This window comes from Pezoporus wallicus, unplaced genomic scaffold (genome assembly GCF_028554395.1).
Source record: "Pezoporus wallicus isolate ANWC-B61680 ecotype Strahan unplaced genomic scaffold, APGP_CSIRO_Pwel_v1 scaffold_2146, whole genome shotgun sequence".
NCBI lineage: Eukaryota > Metazoa > Chordata > Aves > Psittaciformes > Psittacidae > Pezoporus > Pezoporus wallicus.
Window position 1 is genome coordinate 2,511,157 of NW_026639769.1, and position 16,271 is coordinate 2,527,427.

The following is a 16,271-nucleotide window of genomic DNA, read 5'->3' on the forward strand; positions in this document are numbered from 1 at the left end:
TATCCTTCTGGCAAAGCATAGTGCACGAGAGACAGATTGGACCTCTATGCAAACAACTTATCTCCAAACCCTATGAACTACTGGAACAAGACAGCAATTTGTATCTGCATCAGGGCTTTTTGCCAGTGTAGCTCTGTAAGTCAGATGCCACCAAGAGATGGGCCAGGAAAGCTTCACAGCAATCCAAGCCTGGACAGAGTAAACTTCAATTTGACTTTTAAGTCTGTAAAACTCCAAAGACCTGAGCTCATCTTTGTAAGCAGGACCCAGATCAGTTTGCCTGTGCTCAGGGTTAGCCAGCATGAGAGGCAGAGCTGCATAACTGTGTCAGTACTGACATATGGCAAATGTCTCTTCGTATTTGTCAGACACTTTAGATCACCTGCACCTCCATGCACCCCATGGCCACACAGCTGTCCTATGAGCATCCCACTTTGCATGGCGAGCACACTACAGCTGGAAAACTGCCTTCAGCTGAAGGGTATAACTTCCAACAGTTGGTCCTCAAGCAGAGTAAAGTCAGGTTGAAGGAAGGTGTTGGGGCATCTGGACTGTCTCCTGTCTGAGTTGGTACCTATGTCCCCACCGTGGTAATTCTCTCCTGGGCTTCCCTGTCCATCCATGGACATCCATGCTGAACAGCTAGCCCTGTTTTGAGTTTCCCTAGGAGCTGCACTGTGTACAAGCTACCTCCTGAAATGAGGAGCAGGATGAGTGCTCTCAGCCCCTTTCCCATGTCCTCTTTCCCCATCACATCACAAGGCAGTCCCAGCAGCGGGTGAGTGCAGCCCATCCTGCTCTCATCAGCAAGTCTGGTCCTTGCTGAGCCTCTGTACTTTCAGGATGTCAATTTTGTTCTGTTTATATGCTAGCAAAATTTCCATGTTGCTTTGCAAGCAAGAGAAGCTGCTGAATAATCAGTCTGTCCAGCCACACTGACAGAGACTTCAGGTCTAAGAGATTTCAAGCAGAATGCTGCTCCTCAGTGCAGGAGCTATTAACTTCCATGAACTGTAGTGCTTTTCTCCCACAAAAGCCTCACCACTTTATGAAAAAATCAGCAAGAACCTGTGTGATGTTTTCAAGCCTCCTCTATTAATCTTTCCCAGCTCTCATTAATTGCAGGTTGTGATCAGCCAGTAAGCACCAGTCTTAACCCTCCCCTACTCCAGCCGTAGCTCTATGTTCATTCCAGCTGTTTGCCTTCACTCTTACAAAAAGCAATAGTCCATGGGCTGCAAGAATACCATTATTATGAGCAACCTTCCTGGTGAATGTATAAATCTTCCTGTTGACTTATGGGTTGCCCCCTTTCCCCCTTTCTTTCCAGCTGAGTAGTAATGATTTAAGCAGATTAACTGGTTAACTAAAAGTTGCTAACACAGATCATATCCTTTACACAAAATAACTGTAATAGTGGGGTTCATCCAAAGGTAATGAGAAAACATTTTCATCAATGCCAATGGGCTCAAACCAAAGTTCAAAGTGAATTCTAGGAAAGGCATAAACATGCTGAGTGTGATCAATAAACAAAGCCATGTTTTCCTTCATTTGCAACAGAATCTGCCCCCAAGATTCCTGAAAATATTGGTCCTCCTCTTCCTCCTTGCCCTTTGAAGCATTCACCACAGAGCCCCACGTTAAGTGCTGCCGCTTTACTTGCAGTTGCATGACACAGGACAGCTTGCCCAAAGAGGCAGCATATCTCTACTGAGACCCACCAAACATCAACGGCTGCTGAATGCTTCATCACTGCACAGACTGGAATAAATAAAACAACCATAAACCCCTCTCAATGATCTATGACAAACCTACCCTAGTGCTCATGGTGAGGAGGTAGGAATTCTGTGTTTTCAGGTCCTAGCACTTCATGGAGCTCAGCTGATGGCTGCAGAGACAGAAGCAAAAGTCCCCCAGTCTGGGTGCCTGATAGTAGCAGTGTGTGCAGCTCATTGCTCTTGGGTTTCTGTAGAGAAATAAGAGATTGGCATAAAGGATTTGCTTTTGTTATGACTTTAGATAGCCTTCAATTTGGGTTGAATAGATGTGCTTGGTTTGGTATGCACATTGTAAGACACGTGCTAATGTGCCTAGCACAAGGGGCTATTGGCATTTTATGATTAAAACACAGGAAAATGAGGCCACTGGCTTGTGCATAAACATCTCTTGTCTCTCTCTTCCAGTAACTGTGACTGTGGGAGGACAACAACACTTGCTGGGACTTTATGACACTGCAGGGCAGGTAAATTAGTGCAAAACATTTATCATTTTCCTTTCCCATGTTTGTTTGTTACTACCATATACTAGCATTTGTTGTTCATGCTGTTTCTGTTTGGGGTTTTTTACAAATACTAACAAAAAGTTGTGAGTTACAATGGCTGAACTGCTGACCTTCTCCTTTCTGTTTTATACATTGAGCTTTCGTTCTAGTTCAGCAATAAAACACACACAAATGCACTCATTCCTAAGACTGAATTTAGTCTAAGCAAAAAAAAACTAAAGCCTGATTAGGCTGGTCAGCCTCCTATATATCCAACTTTTACTGCAAATATGACCTTTCATATATAGTCAATGTTTTCTTACATTTACCACATGGTGGCATTGAAGATACAGAGAATTCCCGTTTCCAAGCTCAGAAACCTAATACAATACAGTACCACCCTATTGGACACCATCTATTGACTTTTTTGACCCAGCCAGATTGGCATCCATCCCAACATCTTCCTTCGAGGGCAAGGGTGTCCATTACATTACATTAGATATATAATTCTTTCACTGTTTTCACTGTCCACAGTCTGATACAGCGTGCTTGCACTAAAGGTTTGCAGAACAGCTCTGGTCTGTGGGCTCATTTCATCCCCCTGAAGAGGAAGAGAGCGTTTCTCACCACCTTGCTCTGCTAATAGAAGGGCAGAAGAGGGTATAGGGAGCAACATATTCTCATGGTGAAACTTTCCTCTCCTATCTCCAAATGCTAGCAACTGACAGAGTAAAGAAACAACCACAGCCTGCACAGAAACCTTGCAGAAAATCACCTACAGAGAATCGAGGGAGTAGGTCCCAGGTCCCAGCTCGTCCCAGCCTGGGAAGGTTGGAACCCACACCCGCCAGCTCCTCCGGTCACAGCTGGAACTGGAGGCACCAGGAGAGGAAAGCAGATCTGGGAGCCTGCTTCACACCCTGGGACCCAGGAGCCCTGGTTGCGGAGCTTTGCTTTCAGGAGCACTTCTTCAGTTCTTGGCTGTGCTTTTTTTGGCCATAACTGACTGCTATGAAATGCATAAACAATGCAGAAGGAGACTCTCCTGTCTCAGAAGGCCACGTACTACAGAAAATACTTTGCAGCAGGATGCAGAGGTCAAAAACCCCATCAGGACAAACTGTCACTTCCAGAAAAACCTGCACTCAGCAGGACTGGGTTTTTTATGCTTTGAGTATCACTTTTTTTTAATTTTTATTCCTTTTATTCCATGTGTGTAGGCAGCAGTGGTCACTTCATAGCTAGCTTGGTGTCATTTACCATCCACCCATCCTTTCTATTCACATGATGGAAACAGTTGATTCAAAACCAGTTCCACAGTATGATGCAAATCACCTATGCCATATTCAATTTTGTACTCTGCACTCATAAACACAGAGCCTGGAGTGTCTGTCACGATCCAGCAGCATGGCAAGCCTTTCCAAATGAGACGTAGTCTTATATTCAGTTCTCAGTCAGCCTTAATATTTCTACTTTTTTCCCACAGGACTGACAGTTCCACCTGCCACCCTTTTCCTCAGTGACACACCCTCTTATTTGTCCTCTATAGGCAGAAGAAACACTAATCTGTGACAAACTTCCCTCCACCATCCACAGGCATTTCGCCATCTCCTGCTTCAAACTAGCCAGAACACCATCTGCCCCCAAGAACCACTTCTAATGCATCAGGCTCATTTCCCTTTCAGACCCTGGTCCAGAGGACGTGGCCATCTAGTTAAAACTCAGAACATGAATCACTTCTTGACGACCAGATTCTATCTCCATGGAGGCTGAAGGGATGATGCTTCCCACATGCTCAAGCTATAACAACAGATCATCTGGGTTGTTTCCTCCCTCCTCCTTGTGTCACGTGGCTTTGCAAAAGGCATCAGTGTGAAGTCATAGCCAAAAATAGCATTTGACATTACAATGCTATAAAACATATGCTAATGAAATAACAATTGGAAAATATACTCCTGCAGGAGGACCCTTTGTCAGCCTGAATGGAGAGCTGGCAGAGACCCCAGATCTGGAGTATCTGGTTTTCTGCATCCCTGGCACAAACAGTTCTAGGAGGAAGAAAACAGTGGTCTGTTTTACCCCAGACAGGACTCAGGTGTGGAGTGCTTTAACAGGCTGACATGGCAGGGAGCCTGTGTGAGACCAGCACGGCAGCAACGCAAATAAAGCAAAGTTCACTGTACTTTCCGGGCCTGAATACTGCAAGGCTGATGGCAGCGACAGAGTGGGGAGGGAACAACACCAGTCTATGTGTCTCAGCTCTGGCAAGTCACAGTCAGGTAATTCAGCAAGGCCAAGGTCTGGAGCTGGCAGCAAAATAGAGCATGAAACAAATTAATAATCATCTACAGCCCAAGCCCATGGGGACTCAGGTCCATTCCCAAACACCACTGCCTGAAGCACCTCCGGTTATGTCCCATACCCAGGCAGAGTCCAGTCCCTTTTCTACGCTATTCATTTGCTTGACTTCAACCATCTCTCAATGAGAAATGATCCTGATGCGCCATATCTCATAATGGTCCATTGAAAGGTTTTATAGCCTTCTCCTGGAGAGCAGGTACAGCGATTGGATCCTTGGATCCAATTGAATCCTTGTCTGATGCAGTTTGGAGGCTCCTGCCAGTCCAGAGACACAGGCATGTAGAGAAGCCCAGATCCATTCTTCTCCACCGCATTTGTGCTTGTGCTTTAACACATCCATGCAAGCCCCATGTGCCCTGATGGGAGATGAGACCTCTGCTATGTGATGCATGACTGTCCCTCCTTATAGTTTATATAATGTTCTGTGCTGCTAATACAAATCAGGAACGCTCCTCCTGAAAAACTATTTTTTAGGGGCTACAAAGGAGCAAGCCAAATAAAATTAAATGCACTCTCCTGTAGCTGTCGCTGCCAGGCAGAGCACCTGGGGCTTTTAGTTTGCAATTGAAATGGTACAGTAAGTTCCAGCCCCTCTAAATATGCACGCCTGGAATATTGAAACTGGTGATACTTAGCCAGTTGCTTTCCAACAAAAATCCTGAATCATGATTCCTCGAGGGCTTGCTGCCACCGCGTGGCTCTTTTAGGAAGGCGATTTGCACCAATTAAGGCGCAGGAAATACCTTCGCCAAGCACCTAGTATCAGCCCATGTAGACTGTGATATAAACATACTTAATTTTAGATTTTAAGATCTGGGTTAAAATAATGCCCCATAATCACGCCAGGTCTTCCTAACCCACAGCATCCCCATAAAATTCATCTGTCTCCATAATGCAATTGCTCCACTGATCCCATCATCTTGACATCCACTTTGCCTCTATTAACTCATCTGCTGGGAGCTGGGTGACATCTCCAGAGCCTTGTATAAATCTCCTCCCACCAACTTTGTTTCTTCATGGCCTGTATTGCTGATGTTCCCACAAACATGTCTGAGGGGTTTTTTCCCTGCTGTTCCCTGAACATGGAGAATCCACCCTTTCTTGGAAGCTGATACGTCCAGACACCTTCTTTTGTCTTGTAAATCATTCTTCCAGTTCTATGAGGCTGGAAGGACATAGGTCAGTTGACGAGTCCTCTGGCTTTACCCCAAATGCTATGGTTGAGGGGCCGGAGGCTGTAACTGATCATTTTCCTGGTGAGGTGGGCTTGGAAAAATGAACATTCAGTTAGACAAAGCAAAACATTTTGTTTGTGGTTCAAGATGTTTCTTTAAATTTCTTTTTTAATGGTACAAAGCTAAAGTTGCCTCATACTTCCTTTCAGAATAAATTATTAAGGTTTTTTGTTTAGAAACGGTTGGAGCAGACTATTTTTACATAATCCATTAGTGTTTTTCTGCAACTAGTGTTGGTACAGAAGTAGCCTGGGCCATGTTAACACTGCATACTCAGTGAACAAAAGACTTTGGCAAGAAGATTTACCAGTCTCAACTCATAATTAAAGCCCTCTCATTTGCTGATGCAATTAAAGCAAGACAGAAACAAGGCTGAATTAAAGCACCATCTAATCTGGGCACACAGTGATAAAGTCCTGCATCAGTTTCTCCTGCCTGACAGGCAGCAGCTCGCATTGCTCCTGCCCCTAATGTGGGTTTTCCCTACCTCAAATAAATGTTTTCAAGTTTGAGCACCTGGATACTTTTTTGGTTTTCCTTTCTCATTGAGCTGTTAACTGTTTCAGTATCTGCAAAACAAAGCTGCACCAGTTCAATTTGCATACAGTTGTAACTAAAAGAAACCATATTGTAGAGATTAGAGGCTTGCCCAGAATGCAGAAACTATAAACTAAAGACCTAGGTCTCAATCAGGCTTGACAGCAACATATATTGTTGTTCCCTACACTCTAACTTTGTGCTCTTTTCCCTTTTTTTAATTCTGGACTCCTCTAAGGAAAAGTCTTCAGAACAGCAGCATCTGTTTCATTGCACTGACATTTTCTAGCAGGTTTCATTGAAAAGAACCCTCCAGACACAGCTACATGTGCTCTCACTATCAGACAGAACCAGTCTATTACTTTCACCTGGTTTGCAAAACCTCTGCTCACTTTCAACATCTCAAGCCTGAAAACAGAACCAAATTCTTCCTTGAAACTTAGCTGTCAAAGCCAGCTCACAACATGACACAGCTGTGCTTTGAGCTGTTTGAAAATTCACCCTTTTCACACCTAGCCCATAGAGAAACCATCTCTTTTTCCTCAGTCCAGGGCCTGTGGAAACACTGAATCACCATCAGTGATTTACCCAGCCACCGCAGGCTGGATTTGATCTGCTTTGTGTTTTAAAGATGAGTGTCTTCTGCTGACTGACACATTGCTGCATACTGTAACATGACTGCAATGGCATCAAATAGCCCAGAGACACCATTTGTTGCGTATGGTCATGTCTGTAATGCCTATTGGGGAATAGAAAGCCCATAATATTAACAGAAAACCCCCTAGTGATGTGTGCTATCAGCAAATATTATCTAGTGGTGACAGTGAAATGATAATTCCCAGGATGATATCGCAGTGCCAAAGGGCTGAGGCTTGTACACACAGCCTCGAGATCAATTTTTGTTATTCCAGCTGTGATGGATGCTGTTTAGCATTACCCTCTAAGCCACCATCACCACAGATAATGCACATACAAACAAAATGTGTTAGCTTTTTCGGGTAAAGGTGCTGACAAAAACAGGTGTCCCTGGCCCCCAAGGGGTGATTTTGCCCTCAGCAGCTACTCAGAGGTTGTAAATGTGCATGAGCATGGAGGGGCGGTGTTGAGCAGTTCATCAAAAGCCAGCATAATGCTCCCATATGCACTTAGCCCCCAGCCCATAACACACATGCTATTTTTCCCCTGCAGGAGGACTACAACCAGCTGAGACCCCTGTCCTACCCTAACACCGACGTCTTCTTGATCTGCTTCTCGGTGGTGAACCCCGCCTCGTATCACAACGTCCAGGAGGAGTGGGTGCCCGAGCTGAAAGTCTGCATGCCCAACGTGCCTTACGTCCTCATAGGAACACAGGTAATCCTTCTCTGGAGCACTGCCAGCCATCTCAGGGGTCTTCAGAGTGAGGGGATTCCTACTCCACCCCAGGGGGTGGCTAGAGGCTGAGCTTTGTGGAAAGGTTTCCTATTTAACTTCTGATGTGAAAAGCAGCCAGATTAGAGGAAAACTCAGGGACTAAAATGGAAACCAACATGCAGATGTCCCATACTAGTCACAAGAGGCGAAACTCATTCATGTTTATTCAAATACGTATAAATGTGGCAACAAGGCATAAATGTCTATATGGAGAAAAGGTTTCTGACAGGCCTTTAGTGAGGAGAAAAAAAACATCAGAGTTTGTGGTTAGAAGCAGAAGCTAAACTTCAAACTAACTTTTAAGAATGGGACTAATTATCCAAATGACTTACTTAGAGACATGGGAAGGAAATAGCCTCCCTTCAAGTTTTGATATCAACACTGCAATTAGTGACTCACTGTCCTGCTTGTGTTATTGTGGATGTTGGACAAAATGATCAAATCACTTTATTTTAGCCTTAAAATCTATAAATCTATCAATAAAAATAAATAATTTTTTTAAAAGCCTTAAATATGAGTTTGCCTCCAGGACACAGAGTGGCTAGAGACTGAGAAAATTAGGGATATGACCGTCTGGAAAACGTCCGAACACTGGACAGTAGGCTAAGCCAAGTTAGATAAAAAGAACAAACTCTAGTCAAAATGAAAATCTTCATGCCACAGGAAAGTCCAGTGGTTCTAACACTGGCTTTGTTTTCCACACTGGAGTAATCTAAATCACCTATTTTGAAATAAAAGTATTGCCCTTTGGATCACACTCTCTGAAAATGGATAGGTTTGAAATGCCAGAATGCTTCACTTTGATGTTTTCCATGGAAATAAAGGATTTTGTTTCAAGTCAGTCAGACTGAGCTGTGTCTGTCTGGCCTGTTAGGATGTTTTTTGGGTAATGCAGTGCAAGAGCAGGCTCCTCTTCCAGTGTGTCTCAGACTTCCACCAACGCTTTTCAAGATGCCTTGTGAGAGCCACTGAGAACTGCATCTTGACTGTACTGCAGCTATCTGAGCTCTGGCCAAATAGCTTGCCAATAAGAACTATTTCACACTAAACAGAAAAAATGAAAATAAAATAAAAATTAAAATAAAATAAAAAAAATAAAATATAAAATAAAAACTAAATTAAAAAAAATAAAATAACCCTCAAACATGTGAGTTCATTTCCAAAGTATCATCTGAGACTATGACAGAAGCCCTTATGCAAGGATATGACTGTGAGTTTGTAAAGCTACGAGTATCTGTCTCAAGCATTAGAGCAAGGCAGTTCTAAGCTCAGGGTTTGTGTATTTTCTAACTAGATCGATCTTCGGGATGATCCCAAAACTTTGGCTCGACTGCTTTACATGAAGGAGAAACCACTCACCTACGAGCATGGAGTGAAGCTAGCAAAGGAGGTAACAGCTTTTTCTGGGCTCCCATGATAACAGCTGATCACAGCTTTTGATGTTTTTTTTTTTGTTAAAGGTGAACTCCTCTGGGGCACATAGGTTTGTACCAGCCAGAGATTAAAGCCTCTGTTCAAATAGGCTGGATCCAGACACAGGTTGTGTTCTGAGCCTGCTGTTCTGTTGTGATACCCAATTGAGCTCTAAGCAAAGCAACAAGGTATAGCAGTGGCAAAGGAGCAGCAAAACAGATTTTACTGCCTGCTCTACCTAAGTCAAGTTTCTTGCTCAGGCTTCAGGCAGGATGTGTGTGAGCCAAACCCCTCCCTGTGGTCACTTCTTGCCAAACTTATCCCTACCCCTTACAAAGCACAGACAGCTTGATTCTCACTTAGCCACTGCATTCCAAGCAGCAGAGAAGGAGCTCTCAAGGTGTGTGTGCTATTACACCTTTTCACAGGGAAGGTAGGGGGATTAAAAGCCCTTCTCAATCCCTGAAATACAGGCCTTTTCCACCTTATACACTGCTGTTGCTCTTACAGGCTCTGGCCCACAGAGGCCAGCAAGGGCATCCACTAGCAGAATAAGCTGAATAAGGAACAAGGTTGCTGAATAAATCGAGTCTGCTTTCCCAGGCCACTCTGTGTGCTTGTGTCATACCAGCACTCCAGGAGACTCCCATCTCAAGACAATGGTTCGCAATTCCCAGAAACCAGATAGAAGGCTTTCCCCAGGGAACAGCTCCCTGATATTGCAGGAGGCAGAACAGAAGAGCGACAGGTCAGGGGAGAAGAGCCAAGTATATGAAGGGGTTCAGCTAACAACCCAGCATTTCCTTGAAACCCTCCCCAACTGCACAGATGGGAGGCCAAGCTCCTGGTCCAGCACTCAGACATGGGTGCATCTCCTCTCTCTCTGGAGGGTCATGCAGAGAAATCCTGCTGCACGTTAACACCCTGTGGTGAGATAGTGATGTTGATGTTCATCCCTCAGGATGAACACCTGAGCTTGTTCCTTAATCCCACAGGCAGACGGATACAAAATAGAGCAATTATACGACCCCCTTTCTAAAGGTCTGGGCTTCCCTTTATGGCAAGACACGTATGAACGTAAATGGATGATGGAACAGGGTCACTCTCTCTCTCCCAGCAGCGAGTACTCACATTTTCTCTGCTCTCTTTCAGATTGGAGCACAATGTTATCTGGAGTGCTCAGCCCTCACACAGAAAGGCCTCAAGACTGTCTTCGATGAGGCAATCCTGACCATTTTCCATCCCAAGAAGAAGAAGAAGCATTGTGCAAAGTGCCATAGGTGCTGCATCCTCGTGTGAAGTCACTTGGAAAGAAAAGCAAGATGAGTTCAATTGAAACAAAGCAGGTTAGAAAGGCAATGAAGGTCACATGAAACTGAAATGCAGAACATGACCAGAAAGGGGTCTTTCTTTACCCAAATATAGGAGCCCTCTGTTCTGTGAAACCTCCAAGTTGAATCACAGTAGGCCAACTCATGTCTATGTGCTTTCCTAACCCTCCAGAGCTGTACGCAGCCTGCTCCCACTACTGCAGACTGCACTGAGCCAACAGAAACCAGGGTGCCTGCTCCTGCTTGACTCTTCAACTTAGGAATAAGGTGAAGGTGGCATGTGGAAAAAAAAGTTCTAAAGGTGGTGAAAGAAATAAGAGAAACTCCATTTCTGGCCTTAAGCAAGAATCAATCAAAATTAGGAATTTGCAGTACTTAGGGATTGAATCTGAATTGACTGAAAGCACATGATCTGTAGAAATCTAATATGTAAGATATACACTATAGGTAGGGTGTACTTTTTAACTACTTTTCTTTTATAAGACCCACTAGTTCAGGATATGCTTTAGTTTGTTCAAATCGCATGGAAGCAAAAGTGGAGCGATTCCAATTTGTTTTCACTTAATGGTGAAACCTCACAGCATCAGGATGTTGCTGCACCCAAGCAATCAAAATGGATCAACATTTACCTCCAGACTTAAGGAATGTTCTTATAACAAAAAAAATGCAAATAACTGTATTTTTACAGGGGAATGTTCAGGCTGAGCCATGTTTCCATAAGCTGGGAAAGGAAGAACAGAGTTGTAGCATTAATGTACAGAAACAAAGAAAGTCTACCACCAAAGAATATAGCCCTGGACATGAAATAGCAGCATGGAACCATCTCCCTTCCAAACTGAGAACACGAATGAGACACATTGCCATGGCAACTGAAAATTTACCTTATAGATCAGCTGGATTTCTACATCTCACCCAGCAGACAAGAACAGCAAAAGCCAAAATGCCAAAGGTCATACTGACTTCAAGTGCTTTAAGGTGATCCAAATGCCTTAAGATTTTTTTTTCTTTTAATGGAGTATCTCATGTAAAAAGCCTATCAAAGTTGGGATGTAAACATGTTGATTTATTGTAGCCTTCTTCCCCCCATTCATTACTTCCTTCTTTGCTCCCATTTTTCCATCTTCGTTACTGTGGGTGCTGTTTAAGTTGCAGCCCGACTGCAGTCAGCAGGAGGGAACTTTCACAAAAGTCACAGGTGATTGGCTGCAGCTGACAGCACAGAGATGGGATGTCCAGACCTTAAGGGAAGGGAAGCTGCCTGTTAGCTCTCTTTGCTGTTGAAGAAAGTGTGCCTTTTCAATAAAGCCTCTCCAGGGAGGCTGTACATACCGCAGCAACACAGACGCTCAGAAGTGAACTTGACAGATGTCTTGTTACTTCCATCTGCCTTCAGGTACCCTGGCAATACCATGAGACTGTCTTGTTATGTATTCCATTCCCCAAGCAGAAAACCACAGCGCCAGCAAATGCAGATTTGAAAACCTCTGATGTAACTTCTTGCAAAGGCAACGCCTGTAGTTTCAGGAGTGCTGTAGCAGTAAGCAAGTAACAGCAGTACACCTTCCTAGCCTTGGGGCATTCCCCCACACCCCACTCCAGGGGACTGCCGGTCCACTCCTCCTCAGAAGCACAGTAGCATGGCTGAGCACACGCATGCAACCAGAAGAACTCATGTGATTAGTGGTGAATTATAGACTCACTGTTACTTGGAGCAATTAGTGACTTCAGCAGAACTGTAGGAACTGCACCCTTGCCACAGAGAAGGGAACAAGCATGATGCAGTGCCCAGTCCTGCAGCCATCAAGGATTATGGAGCCAAGCTCCTTTAGCACAAATTCACTTTACCATGGACACCTACAGAAACCACCTCTGACACCCAGAGATGTTTCCAGGTAGAAATCAACAGTTTTCTCTGACCAAAGTGATCAAATTCAAGGCAAGTGCATTGTTGCCATTACCCAGCCAACTTTCACTCACCATCTCCTTCTTGCAGCACACAAGCATGGATGAAAACAACATTATGCAAAATCAAAGACAGACAAAAGAAAGATTTCCTCACTGCTGTCATTCTTTGCTCCTGATTTACATTTTGTTTTATTATGTCCCAGACATTTGCTTCAAATGAACTGGCTGACAAAGCACAGCTCAGAGTGAGGACAGTGCTGAAGCCTGGTGAAGGAGTTCACGTCATGCCGCAGAGGCTGTGTTGCCATCCCCAGGCAGAGCAGTGAGTATTCACATGGCTGGGAGACTGGCAATCAGCTGAACTATAATGTGTAAAGAGATAGTAGGGGAGTATGTGGAAAATTAGGAGTGGATTCAATATATAAATATTTAGGTAATGTTTGTTGTGTTACAACATAACTAGAAGTCCACTGAAACAAAAAGAAAAACCTTTCAACAGTTTTCAGAGAAAATTAGAGCTCTGTTGTGCAGCCATTTACTTCAGTGGAAATACAATGGGATGATTACTTTGTTTTAGCTCATGTAGGTTGCTGTAGAGCGCTAGCCTATATACAAGTCTCTGGTTAAAGTAAGTGAAGTCTGTTTTAGCTGAAGCACAATGCAAACATTCAGGTTGGAGCTGCCAGAAACTCTTAGAGCTTTACAAAATACATAGGAAATAGAAATCCAGACTGACAGCTGCGCTTATCATAAAATAATGAGCACACTGGAAAAGTGCAATCTAGCATTCCCAGCATACCCAGAGAAAGCCACAAATAATCAAATGATATTTTTGTTTGCCACCAAATATCAGGGGTGTCTGTTAATACTAATAGGATGGCATGGGATATGAATATACAATAAAAAACAAATAGGAATTTGTAGCATTAATGTAACTGCAGTGGCTCAAGAAAAACCAATTTAAAAACACATGGTGATGTAGAAGCTAAAATGGTACTGTCCTAATGTATTAAACCACAGCACCCTGCCCAAATCATTGCAACTCTGTTTGAAACTATATTTTTTAAAATAAATATTTTTAAAATAGCTATAGTTAATTCAGACCCCATAAACATTATTGCTGTATTAGATTATGTAGATACACTTATCCATGCAATGTTGATCCTTACTCAAGGATCTGCCCTCTTATGCTTATTATTTTGGGGAGGCAGGAATAGCACAGGCCAATAGCTTTTAAAAAGGGATTGTAGGCAGATGGAAGGAGACTCATTGACTATTTGGCAAGTCCTACCTAATACCTTTTCTAAAAGCCAACAGATGGTGCGTGAAGAGGCAGTAAAGCTTATTTTCAGAAATATCACAACACCAGACACAGTGCAAGCACAGGCGTAAGGCAGCAGATATAAACTTCAAGTTATTTTCAAGCACCATTAGTAACAAGAAAAGAAAATCAATAAATGATTGCCAGGTGAAAGGAGATAGGCTTGTTCAGTGTAAGATGAGCTAGAAACCAAACCCCAATTTCACCTTCAAAGGAGCACTCTTAGGAGAGTCATAGAGGCTATAAACTGTGGGGAGTGAAGGCGGTAAGATTTGCATGAAAAAGTCTGGGAATGAGCTCTGAGGCCTTGATGAGTTGGAATGTTGAAAGACAAGAAAGGTAAACAAGCAAGCCTTGGGGGATAGGCCGGGATGTTGTTGTGGCAGGGGAGATTCGCATGCTGAAACAACTGAAACACCCCAATCTGGTGAACCTGATGGAAGTGTTCAGGAGGAAAAATTCAGTTCAGTTAGAACTGGACTTTCCTATGGCATGAAGATTTTCATTTTGACTAGAGTAAACCTTGCTCTTTTCATCTAACATGGCTTAGGTTACTGCCCAGTGTTCAGACTTTTTCCAGCTCATGGAGAACTGTGTGGTCACAGTATTTGAAGACCAGATGCAGCCTGCGCTTCCTCCTGAACACTTCCAGCAGTTCACCAGATTGGGGTGTTTCAGTTGCTTCAGCATGCGGAGCTCCTCCGCCACAGCAACATCCGGGGCTATCCCCCAAGCTTGCTTGTTTACCTTTCCTGTCTTTCAACATTCCAACTTATCACCCCAGGGCTTGTTAAGCATCAAGGCCTCAGAGCTGATTCCCAGACTGCTTTTCATGCAAATCTTACCGCCTTCACTCCCCACAATAAACCATCCCTGCAACCTGTTTGACAAAGTCCTCTTCACGCAGCCAATGTCAAAACCTTTCTTGACAGACTTGCCTGTGATGATAGTCTGCTATCATTTCAAAAGCACTTACTGGATCTGCTAGATCCTGTAAAATCCAACTCCTTTGTCCTCATCTGAAACCTTAATGTTCTACCAGGAACTGTTAACCTGAAACTGTAGTTTCAGAGTTCCCAAGGGGTTTTCACGCAAACTCTTGCAAGGATATAATGGAGATACCAGGTATTAAAGAGAGATCTCAAGACATTACAGAGTTGTTATCACATTAAAGCAACCTACAGATGCCTCTGCCCTTCAGAGCACTGCTAAAACAACAAGCCAGTGGAACTGGAGCAACCAGTTCCAGCATGATGTGAATGAGGTACCACAAATACTTCCACAAAAAAAAAATGGGGAGAACCTCATGCAGATCCATCTAGGAGCATTTGTTCAACCAGGTATAAGTCTAGCAGATGTAACTTCACCACTCAAGCTGCCATGTCCTTACAAAAGCCCCTCTAATCCCGTCTTTTTCCATAGCTTACTTATGGTCCATCACCTTTTCTGTAGTTTTTTTCCCCCACGTGGCATAGTAAATACCTCTTGATTCACCATACTGAAACTTCATCTGGATTAAAAATAAATTGCAGTGGCATCAACCAAGTCAGGTTTGTTTAGAAGCACATTTGTCTTCTCCAGCTAAGCAATCAACATATGCTCATGTTGGCCCAGAGACCATTCGTTCAGTAAACAGGTTGCATGCAGGAATCTGCCTGCACATGCCTTTCTCCCTAAATTTTCCTTCTCCCTGAAGAGGGTTTGTAATGTGTTTTATCCTACATAAGAAACCAAATCCGGAAATCACAGAACGTTTTCTTGGTTCACAACTTTCTAGGACTGGGGGAGCATCTGTTGTGACAGGATGTGAGCATGGAGCAAACTATGTCAGGTAACTTCTAGACACATTTGACCTTTGATGGCTGACACATTTGACATTTGTAAAAATGAAAATGAATCTCTACTATAAATGTTATTTTACTCTTAGTGAATAAAGGCCCTCTGAAAGCAGGAAAAAGCCTCCACTCTTTTTGGTAGTGGCTTGTGATCTCAGCTGTCTTCACTTATCAAAAAAAAAATATGAATAGAAGTATCTTTGAATCAGGAAGTGAGACAAAACCAATTAGATGCAAAGAGTGCAATAGAATGGCATCTGCACTTCTGCTTTGGGGGAGAGATGCAAAATCAGGGCCCGGAGCTGCAATTAGTCAGTTTGATCCTAAAATTTAAATTTCATTTTAAATGTTAAGGGATGCTCACAACTAGGATGAAAAAATCCTCAAATACTCTTCTTTGTTTCAGTTAAAGCTGTCAGAAACATGTGAAGAAGAATCTATTTTTCCTGGGCAGTTCCAGGAACCCCAATAGAACAGCAAAAAGAGTCAGAACCTCATTGTCAGAGAAAAATGAGCTCACAAACCCTTCTATCACAGAGCAACAACCAAAACTCATATGAATTGCTGTCAATGGTGAAAAATCTCTTTATCTTTGAAAATATGTTAACAGAAATAACTTTGAACATGATTCCCACCCCCTCTGAGAATGTGCAGACTGTA

The 16,271-nt window shown here is 43.3% G+C and overlaps 1 protein-coding gene across 1 annotated transcript in view; it reads left to right on the plus strand.

Moving 5' to 3' along the window:
- RHOJ (ras homolog family member J) overlaps positions 1–14,053 on the plus strand; it is a 58,485-nt gene extending 44,432 nt beyond the window's left edge. The window contains exons 2-5 of the mRNA XM_057416068.1: positions 2,184–2,242; positions 7,582–7,746; positions 9,101–9,196; positions 10,372–14,053. Coding sequence (XP_057272051.1) covers positions 2,184–2,242; positions 7,582–7,746; positions 9,101–9,196; positions 10,372–10,518 — 467 coding nt within the window. The 3' untranslated portion in view covers positions 10,519–14,053. The remainder of the gene's footprint in view (positions 1–2,183; positions 2,243–7,581; positions 7,747–9,100; positions 9,197–10,371) is intronic.
- The last annotated feature ends 2,218 nt before the right edge of the window (positions 14,054–16,271 follow it).